This window comes from Chenopodium album, chromosome 25 (genome assembly GCF_948465745.1).
Source record: "Chenopodium album chromosome 25, dcCheAlbu1.1, whole genome shotgun sequence".
Taxonomy (NCBI): Eukaryota; Viridiplantae; Streptophyta; class Magnoliopsida; order Caryophyllales; family Amaranthaceae; genus Chenopodium; species Chenopodium album.
Genome location: NC_137858.1, coordinates 15379537 through 15390748, shown reverse-complemented (window position 1 = coordinate 15390748; position 11212 = coordinate 15379537). Strand labels below are relative to the sequence as shown.

Below are 11212 nucleotides of genomic sequence, written 5' to 3'. Positions count from 1 at the left end.
TCAGACTCAGACAGTTGCTATTAAATTTAAGTACATGTATATAGAATTGTCCATTATTGCATTATAATTAGCAACTCAGATAGATCTGTCCATTACCACATTTAAACTAGCTTTATTTCAAGTAAGCCACAAAATACTGGACATTAACACAAAAGGTTACTTTGTCTCATATACATACCACATCATCTTAAAATGTTCCACATTGCATTCAAGTCTAAATTACTAGAACTGCTAAACGAACCAGACTAGAGTTAGTCTAATACGCTTTATTAGAAAACTTCCTAAGCCTTTCTCATTTGTTAATCATACTAAAACTAAGTCCACATCGAACACCATAGGATGACCCTTCCTATATTTGAAGAGCCCAGCTTCATCAACTTGAACATTGCAACAGTCCAGGAACTCTCTGACTCCATTCCTCAGAGAACACAGAATGATCTTACCATTCTTCACCGCAATCTTCAGTTCAACTTCAAACTGTTTGTCATCATACTGTAACACAGCAGCTGTGGTTGGAGGTAATCCCATGAAATGCTCTTTTGCAAAGGGTAAAGGAATATTCTGGCCAGCAAACGATCACAAGTATACAGAAGAAAATATTAGTAATGTACATTTAGAAACTAAGCTCCACAAAGTATACATATTATAATAGGTACATCGATATCACACTCACAATTATGGCCTGATTGAAGTACTCTTTGGTGAAGGTAAACTTGAAGAAATCTTCGCCACATGCTTCTGCGAGTGCATCTAACCAGGCATTTGCCTCTTTCATCTTTGCAGAACTACCTTCAATAGTTGGCTTACGACCACGTTTCTTGCCAATGTCACCAGATCCACGAGTTTGTCCTGCTTCTGCACCCTGAGGGGGGCCAATGCGATAAATAATTCTAACCACAAAAGAGTTATCACCAATGTACTTAAACATTAGGACATCACCAACATTTATAGCATTGTCATCCATAAAATCGGACCACCCTACGTCGAGGTACATTTTCCAGCCATTGTCAGCCTCTTCATGCAGCAGAGTGACAAACCAGGAATCATCGTTACCATCTACCAGCAATTCTACATTCAGAAATCCATCTTCTAAAACCTCCTCCAAACCATCAGGAACACGCTATAACATATATACAGATAGGTAAGCAAGCAGTAGCATAAAAAACCCAACTGATAATACAAACCTTACAATCTATTATGTTACAAAGGCTAATCACTGACTACCCTTGCCTAAAACTAATAACCAACCACCACATTGCATACACTTTATAGCAAACAAATAATCATTTGCATATCCTAAAAAACAATTACAGTTTATACAAAAAAAAAAAACGAAAAAAAAAAAACAAAAACTTCGAAACCAAAATCATGTCTTCGTATTAGTCACCCTTTACGTCAATGCAATGAAACTCGACACTAAATTACCATGACTACAATACCTTTCAATCTTTCAGCCTATATATTCTCAACCCTACCTCTAAAATTTTTGAATATACCAACCAAATTTACCTTACTTCATTCCATACACTTCTCACATTGCAAAACCAATTATCAGAATAACACTATGGCCAAATTTAAACAGAAGATATAGAAACACAATATTAAATCAACCTTAGAATACAAAATTCAAATGCTTATTGCAATTATGCATCTAAAAACAAGAAAACAACAAAAAAACAAAACATCCAATGCATAACCCTTTTCAATTTCAAATATTCAGCATTAAACATATCAGAACCCTACAACCAAAAATCTGAGGAAAAAACCCCCAAAAAGTATGCAGTATACAAAAATAAACAATCCCAGTGTTTTGTCTTACCAGTTTGTCACGAGTTTCAGGTTCCACACGATTAGTGAATGATAAAGAGTATTCATCCATTGCGCTTTAGATATCCAGAGAATGCTTGCAAGTTATTATTTTTTCTGTTTTGTGTTTTTTTCTTGAGACAATAAACAGATACTACACTAAAACCCTATGTATAGCCTCATGAAGACTAAAAGACTTGGCATACAATACCATTAAATATATAGTAACCTACTTAATTAATAGACTCATATCTCAACGTCTTTGCTTCTAATGCTAGGCTTACAAAAAGACAAAAATTGCTGCACAGAATTATTTTGCCCAAAGTTCAACTTACGAATGATCAGTATTCCTTTACAACACTGACATCGAATGCAGGGCATACTTCCTAATAAAATGGATTATCAATGTCCTGCAATATTCCTTATCTGTGTATGCTTAAAAAGGAAAATACGTCACGAAATGAACCGTTATTTTACGTGATCAATATACTAACCAAGGAAATCCAATCCAATTCAGAATTTCAAATTTTCATAAAATTCGATTCCGTCTTGATATTAGCTTGAGTGCAATGCGAGTTATATTAATAGCTCTATTTGGATTAAATTGCGTTTTGGATTAGAGTTGAATAACGCTACCCCTATTTGATTTGACATAAGTGAGCATTAGGTATCTCGAACAAACTCATATAAATGTATAGTAGCGTACCAATTAATACTTCCTTCACAAGAAATATCCCCAGCTGAAACATTTAAGTGTATTTAATGCGTGACACACGTATGAACTGAGTTATACCTTAATCGGCCATTCTATAAACATCAACATGTTTTCTCGCACATAACCCTCTGCCACATGAACTGTAGCAAAATTCCAGTAATAATAAAGTGCCATTGATATATATTCAAGTTGTAAACCATGCATGCGATGCCTTAACTTATAACTACATAGTACATATATACATTTCAACATACATATTATAACACCTAAACAAGTCACTACGTCTAAGCATTGTCCACATCATTCATAGCATACCGTTGGGGGGGCGCGCGCATTTGCGCGCGCACCAACAACTAGTTAAAAGTAAAAGTATTAACTTGTAAGAAATATGTGTAGTATTCCGTACTCCGTATTATATATGAAGTAAGCACATTAAATCAGTAAGTTATTTAGGGTAACAACTTTGTTTTGTTACCTAATTTAGAGAGTAAAATACCAGCTACCAACTATGCATTTGAGACTTGAGAGTATCCCTGTGTCTAACAAAACAAAATGAAGAAAGGGTAGTAATACAAGTAAATTTTTTCTAGGAAATTTTGACAATTACCACCTTCTATTATGTCCATTTTAGCAATTACCACCTTGTATTTTTTTTTTTGAAAATTACCACCTTCTATTTTCCAAAACATCCAAAGTTACTACCTTCTCCACCACATGACGTCATGTGGGCCCCACCCTTTACCTTTCCCTCATATTTCCCTCCCATTTCTTCGATTCTCATCTATCTTCTTACTTTTTTTCCCCCCAAAAAATCATAACTCTTTAATTCACTTCTCTAAATCCAAATTGACGAACAATTATTGGTGTTTGCTGCAGCATGACAATGATTCCCAAAAGAAAGGTATGTTGTTCATCTTAATTTCTTAAATTTAGGGGTTTTCAATGCGTTTTAGGGTTTATGCATGATTGTAATTTTGGGAATCAAATTAACAACAAATTAGGGTTGAAATTACGGTTTTGCGAATCAAATTAGGGGTGAAGGTGTTCAATTGGTGAACTAATTGACAACAAATTGTGAATTATTACCTGGTTGAAATTAGGGTTTTGCAATCAAATTAAATTAGGGGTGAGGGTGTTCAATTGGTGAATTAATTGAGAATCCTAGCTTGTCCTCCCTTCAACAATGACATTTCCAACCCAATTGTACTATGATACTGCGCTTGGAACAAGGTACAATTTTGGGCAATTTAGCAACTATTTTGACCAAGAATTACGAGGAAGAGAAAGGATGTGACAATAGGGAGTAAATTTTCTGGTTGTATTAGGTGGGTGGGGAAGAATTGATTGCCATTAATGGTGAAGAGAGACAAGGGAGATGAGAATCGAAGTGAGGAAGGGGAAATAGGAGGGAAATAGACAAGATGACGTCATGTGGTGGAGAAGGTGGTAAATTTTGATGTTTTTGAAAATAGGTGGTAATTTTAAAAAAAAAAAAATACAAGGTGGTAATTGCTAAAATGGACATAATAGAAGGTGGTAATTGTCAAAATTTCCTTTTTTCTAACCAAAAAATCTGTAGAACAACGCTTTACTTTGCCCTATATTGTGAGTGTTTCTGCATCTTACAATAATGATAAAAGTATAACTATAACCAGCGCAGCCTGATTTTCAAAGAACATACTGTAAGCTGGCCAATCGACTATATCACCCACAGTATTTCTAGTGCAATTTTGCAAAAGCTTGATTAGGATTACAATTTTACTTGAACTATGATAAAAGCTAATTGCAGCTTCAGTGATTTACTTACTGATCTCATATCAGCAACAAAGGTGGAGTAGTGAATTTGGTGTGCGTAAAGATTTTTCATTGTGTTTTTTCAAGAATAATACACCAATTTGATTTGTCAAAAAAGCGATCCACGATTACAGTATTGCTCATGCCAGACACTAATCTGCAAATTTACAAAAAATGAAGATGGCCAGTTTTAGAAAACAAATAAAACCTGGAAACGAGACAGTCAGACAAATCAGGAGCAATTTTATAGGACATGAATGCACAAGATTAAAGGAGTAGTTGGGTCTTAAAATGATGCAAGAACCAATCATAGACTATCAAAACCAAGTGCAAGAAGTACAAACAATTTTGTTTCTCAAGAGCATAAGAGTTTTTGCCATCTCTCTTGTTGCTTTCAAGATATCAGCATATTTGCTGGCTTGGCAATATTCAGATAGTCCTAATGTGGGCCAAAAACTCACAGACCCTCCCCCCACCCCCCAAAAAAAAAAAAAAAACCGACAAAACCTTAGTCTCAAATCGATTTGGGGTCAGCTTAGATGAATTGTTACAAGGAACCGTCTGTAAAGGAAAAAGAGCATAGCAAGATAATCCTCCAATTCTTTATGATCTTTTAATTACCAGACCACAGTCTGCTCTGCATACACTTATCGCTTCCACTACCTATGCTAGGTTATACTCTTGGAAATCTCACCTTTTGTATGGAAATTAGCTTCCATAAGCAGCTACAGAACAACATTGGTTTCTAGGCTACCTATCATTTAGAGCAATATCAAGATTATCAACTACTACATCTTTGTTTTCGTGATGGATTAACTTAAGAAGATTATGGAGCTCCTTCCAACAAAAAATTCACTCAAAATTTAAGTCAGAGGATATGCACAACCAAATAGCAGAAAAGTTCCAAACACACAGAAAGACAGAAATTATTATCAGAAACTCAAAGAAGTTGCTCAACAGAAACATAGTTTCTTCTGAAGCCTTAGAAAATAATAAAAAAAAAAACTCCACAGATACTTTAAGCAAAAATAGCTGGACTCAATAGCACCCAATCATGCTGACAGAAGATGGAATGAATGAAGTTGGGAAATGGTTCACTAATTCCAAACATGTAAACCTTGAAGACAATGTGCATGAAGTTCATAAAGTGAAAACACCTATGTTAGAATCACATGAGGTAACCAGGCAAAAAAGAAAAGGAAAAATTGACGCCAATAGCCCCAACTATGGCCGGCTTTCTTGAAAAGGTCCCAACTATTGATTAACTCAATGTGATCCAATTCCAGGGGGTCCTTTCAAAACAGTCCCTAACATATTTTTAAATGGTTTGACCACTTATTTGCCACGTGTCTTATTTTCGTTAGGCATAGTAAAAAGAAAATTAATCTGCCACCACTCTAAAGACCCACGACCTCCCTTCACGGACCAATAAAAATTCAATACATGATAATTTTAACCGGTTTACCGATCATAATAAGTTAAAGACTGTGTTACGAATGATCCCCCAAAGCAAGTACTGCCATGAGTAAATTGATAATCGGGATCCGTTCATGGTTAGGACTGGTTTTCAAAAGAAATAAAAAAATAAAAAAATAAAATAAAAAATTAATGTAGGGTCATAGGGTATTAGCTAGAATAGTAAGATCAACTGAATACAGCCCAAACTCTCGAGGATATTCAAAAAGGGTTTTTTTTTTTTAAAAAAAAAATAAATAGCAACACCACCCAATATATAGGTTTCATTTTTCAAATTACATTTTGGTGTCTTCTTAATCCAAAAGTCTCAACTACATAAGTTGACTGAACCTCAGTTTCATCTAAACCCAGATCATAAATGTCTCTAGTACATGTGGTGATTAATTCTTAGAATTTTTTCTATTTACTATAATTGCTAACACTAATTCTTCACTCCTTCGATGTTGGTGGTAAAGGACTATTTGAGGAAGTGAGGATAGAAAAATTATGGAGAACTACGAATATGGAAATAATTCGAAATTCAAGATTGTATCTGCATCTTTGACATTTAATCAACTAAAACGATTGGATCCTAAAGATTTCACCTTTTTTAAAAATAGTAGAGTGGATTATCAGCTTGTTTGTTTCTGATATAGTATATCTAGAACATGGGCAAGGATATTGCATATTCCACAATACCGTTTTATAAGAATATATACCCTACCTACGCTAGATAAGTTTTTACATTCTCCAGCAGAATTGCATTTAATTCGAGACTGTTTCCTTATTTCGATATTATCTCCACCCCATTTGTAGCACTATCAGAATCAATAAAGCAAGATACATGAAACAGCCTATAGGATGTACTCCATACTTCATAGCAATGCAGCTAGCTATTTAAAAATTTTAACCAATCACATTCAAGCAAAATCTTAAAGAAGGATAATAAGTGCAATGTAATGTGTTACCTTTCAAGTTCACCTTCACTAAACACATGGTAATATCGCTTATACACCACAGCACCCTTCTTGTCATCTTTTCTTGCCAGACCATTTGCAACAGCACAAGCAGAAGCACCATTAATTTCAGCACGGTGATAAGGCAAGTGCCATGGAACAAAGTACTCCTGCTGATTTTCTTTAGACCTATCATCATTATAGGAATTTTCTTCGTCGTTTATTTTCATGGGTTTATCCAGCCTTGCACCAAGGGACTCTCTAGAGACTTTGCCCGACTCTCGAGGACCTTTCTCCTCACTTTCGGGAATGCTTTCCAAATTCAATGACCGGGGGCTACGCACACGTGGACTACCGGGTCCAATCCACTCATCTAGGTACTTATGCGATAATGGGGTCCATTTACTTAGCAAACCTTGGTCTTCTTGCTCTACCGCCCAGACTGTTATTAACACTAAACCTCCCTTCCTAACAACTCTAACCAGCTCTTCAATGGCTTTTCTCCTCCTACTTTCAGTACTCAAGTGATGCAACACAGCAATTGAGATTGCTGCATCACCAAAGTCACTTTTATAAGGCAAATTTACAGCATCAGCGACCAAGGCTTCATGCCCTCTCTCTGTACATATACCAACTAAAGGAGAGCTTATATCACATCCTATGAAAAAGCAGTTGGGATTAAAGCCCAGGTACTTCCCATTTCCACATCCTGCATCCAGGACAAGAGATCCTTGAGGTAAAGAATCTAAAAAAGATGCAACCTTAGGCCATTTAGCAAATCTAGTTGAACTAAAGTGAGGAGCAATTGCATCATAAACCTGGTGAACATAGGTCTTCTCAATTTCAGGGGTGTACTGAACACGGTTGGATGTTAAATCATTAACGTTCATCAAGTCAGATAGCCAACTCTGAGCTTTTTCATCAGATGCAGCAACAGAAGGACGGGCAACTCTTATATCTTTCATAGTGTTAAGACTATAAAGTAACGGTTAAGCTACTAACAGAGTTGAGAAGTCTACGCAATGTCTGTAATGTTTGATTAGAACCACTGAACCACTTTAAGATGTTGTGCGACCAAATATCATCACCTGAAATTTAGAAGAAAAAAACGAATTTAAACAGCTGTTGAGTGTTATGACTTTTTTAAGGAAGAGGAACACATCTATGGCTAGGATGCTGTAAAATCATAAAGCATAATCTAACATCATATAGAAGCAAAAAAAATTTACATCATAGACATGTCAAATGTTGAAAGTTAAGAAAATTAAATGAAGAGATAGGAAGGTGGGCATGGGGGGGGGGGGGGGGGGGGGGGGGGGGGGTGGTATTGACGGAGTTCAGTTGTCTACTTTGGTGCAAATCATAAGAAAAATCTAAAACAAAATATGGTTTGAAAGGTTTGACATCCAACCCGGATTTTTTTGTACTCTATCCACAACACACGGCTTAATGGTACCTGGTGTGCTATTTAACCACAATATATTTCCATTGCTGACATCATAATGTGTTACACGTAGTCACAAACAATTATATTTCAATTCTGCAAGCTTTCGACAACGAAGGTCAAAGCATGACTAGCAGAATCCTCACAAACCTAATGCATTAACCCCATTGATCCATTATACCAAAGAAGAAAAAAAAAGGGGGAGGGGCTAGCCATACACACACAAAATACACAAGATAAAAGTCATGTCAAAACTCAAAATAGTATATGTATAAACCTAATTTCAGAAAATAAAGACAAATCAGGATCCATATGCAGTAATGTAACTATCCAAATGGATTTGCCTTTACACCCTCACTAGTCCACTATTTCAGTAACCGGAAAATCTGATTCCGATTTGAAAAAAATGTGGCTTAAAACGTGCATAAGTATCTTAAAGGCACAAAAGGTGGAATTTCACCAAAGAACCTAATACTATGCACACTACTTAAAATACCAGTATAGAACCATTATATCAATAACACATTTAGCCACCGGAGTCAGTATCTACGATAAAAACCCGAGTATCATGAGCTTGTGAATCATCCCTATACATAATTTGAGTCAACAATGATCCATCCCTAATACGGAGGATAATAACCAAGGATAATAACCAAGGAATTTCAATAAACCCTTGGTAGTTGCAGCTCAAATTCTCGATACATATCGGTCAATTAATCAAAGCCTCAATCCCATAAGTGGGGTCGGCTACATAAACCAAAAGTAATAATTCCGTATAATCATCCACAAAAAACTTCCACCACCCTCCCTCACCCGCTTGCGATCAAATACCTCATTCTCACGTATCTTAGTACATAGATTAAATTAAATTATATATTCCATAAAATAGCTTGTATAAGAGCAATAAATTCAATCTTAGACCTACAATTAATTTCTCAGTAAATTTAAAAAATTCAAACAATTCAGCAATAACATCAACTTAAGAATCAAATTACACATAAAAAAAATGGGAAAAACGTAACTCTAATTCATTAATCCAAATAGTAATGACAACAAGATTGACCCACAAAAAACAAACAGAGATTGAAAATCGCATAAAATTAAATTAACACTACTAATTAAAATAAATGAAATCAATTGTTAACAAATTGATTTGAAATTCGAAACGGAAAGAGAGATCGAAAGAGTTACCAGTTGAAAGATTAAGATTAAGAAACAATGGGAGATGATTGATTGAATGAATGAGTTGATCAGAGGAAGATGAATTTGGGTGTAAATAGGGCTGGCAAACGGATCAGGTCGGGTCGGGTTCGTGTTCGGGTCAGCTGATTTCGGGTCAGCTACCCCTCAACCCGAACCTGATCCATTTAACTTTTCGGGTTGAAAAGTTCAACCTGAACCTGATATTTTCGGGTTCAGGTCAACCCGAATTTGACCTTATTTAACCCGATTAATTTTCACAAATAACTTGCTACTTACATACTCCCTGATTTTTTCACACACGGAGTTCATAGGATCAGTGCTTCAATTGAAACCAAAATAAACAACATATATAGTCTAACAAAGTAATAAACTAACGATTCTAATTAACAATTACAAACCAATAAACAGTGTGTTGAACGAATAATTATAAAGGGTCATTGTTAATTATACATTACAGGAAGTATAACAAAAACATGAAAATAGCATACATCATCTGATTCATCAGATCATATCCTTAGCATTAATTATAATGTGTTCTTGTAAATGTCCAGCCCTTGCTATCATTAGTAGTGCCGCCGACACCGTACTGCTCATTCTTTCATAATTAAACTGCTCCGTGGGTGATTGATGAAGGTTTAACTCTTGAACTGTTATGTTTGTGAAAGAGAAGGTGTGGAAAGGGAAACGATTTTAAGTCTTTAGGGTTTGAGTTCTTGAGTTGAAGAGAGATAAAAGATGAGGAAAAAATGAAATATTAGGGAGAAAGATAGCTCTTGCGGCTGAAAGGGGTGAACATATGAGAAGATTTTAGGGTTTTAGTTTTTATTAGGACCCAAATGTGGGCTTGGGCTGACTTCAATAAGTTTTTTTTTTATTTTTATTTTTTTTCGGGTTAGGTGGATCACTTTCGGGTTGGAATATTCAACCTTAACCTAACCCATTTAAATTTCGTGTCGTGTTCGTGTCAATCCATTTAAGTTTTCGGGTCGAAAACTTCAACCCTAACCCGCTATTTTCAGGTCGGGTTTTCGGGTCGGGTCAATTTTTGCCAGCCCTAGGTGTAAATGAGGAGAGAGAGTGAGATGCAACTGTTGAACGTTGATGCGTAACGTCGGTAGTCTGTTTGCGTCACACTGCGCAGTACGCAATAGTCTCATACTCTTATGTTTGACTTACGTCACTCCCTTCGTTATTGTTTAAGTATTAGGCCCTATCTCTCCACCTTAAAACAATACGGAGTAATATTAAGTAAAAATATTTTTATTTCAGTAAAATTAATTTCAGTTCAGTAAAATTAATTTCAAATTAGTAAAAAGAAATTCAGTTCAGTAAAATTTAGTTTTCTTAACGAAGAATTATAATAGAAAATCAGTAATAATAATTTCAGTTCAGCAAAAATAATTTCGGTTCATTAAAATTAAATTAAGTTCAATAAAAATAATTTAAGTTCAGTAAATATAATTTGGTTTTGGTAAAAATAATTTCAGTTATGCAAAAATAAGGTGAAGAGAACGGGGCCTTACACTAATCAGGTGTAGTTATTTTTCTTAAACTCAGTACATTTTGTTTATTTTTAAAATACATCTATTTCCTCCGTTCCGCAAATATTGTAAAATGGGGATGAGACACGAATTTTGAGAAATAGAGAGGAATAAAATTAGAGACTCATATAATGAGTAAAGAGAAAGAGTAAAAACACGTGTAAATAGAGAAATGTTTCAATAGTAAGAGATTTTCCACAATATTGTTAAAACAAATTTAAATACGTACTATCCACGTAGTATTGGTATTGGACATTAAATTTGTTTTCCTTTATTTTAGCTTAAAACCTCTAATAGC

At 35.1% G+C, this 11212-nt stretch overlaps 1 protein-coding gene across 1 annotated transcript; it reads right to left on the bottom strand.

The window, feature by feature from the left end:
* Nucleotides 1–4362: 4362 nt before the first annotated feature.
* On the bottom strand, nt 4363–10178 carry LOC145614441 (tRNA (carboxymethyluridine(34)-5-O)-methyltransferase-like). Its single transcript, XM_081669499.1, has 3 exons — nt 9362–10178; nt 6739–7814; nt 4363–4472 (listed from the first exon to the last, which is right to left on the bottom strand). Exons 2-3 carry the CDS (start codon nt 7689–7691, stop codon nt 4385–4387), a joined length of 1041 nt encoding a protein of 346 aa, XP_081525625.1. The 5' UTR covers nt 7692–7814; nt 9362–10178; the 3' UTR covers nt 4363–4384.
* Between the last annotated feature and the right edge of the window lie 1034 nt (nt 10179–11212).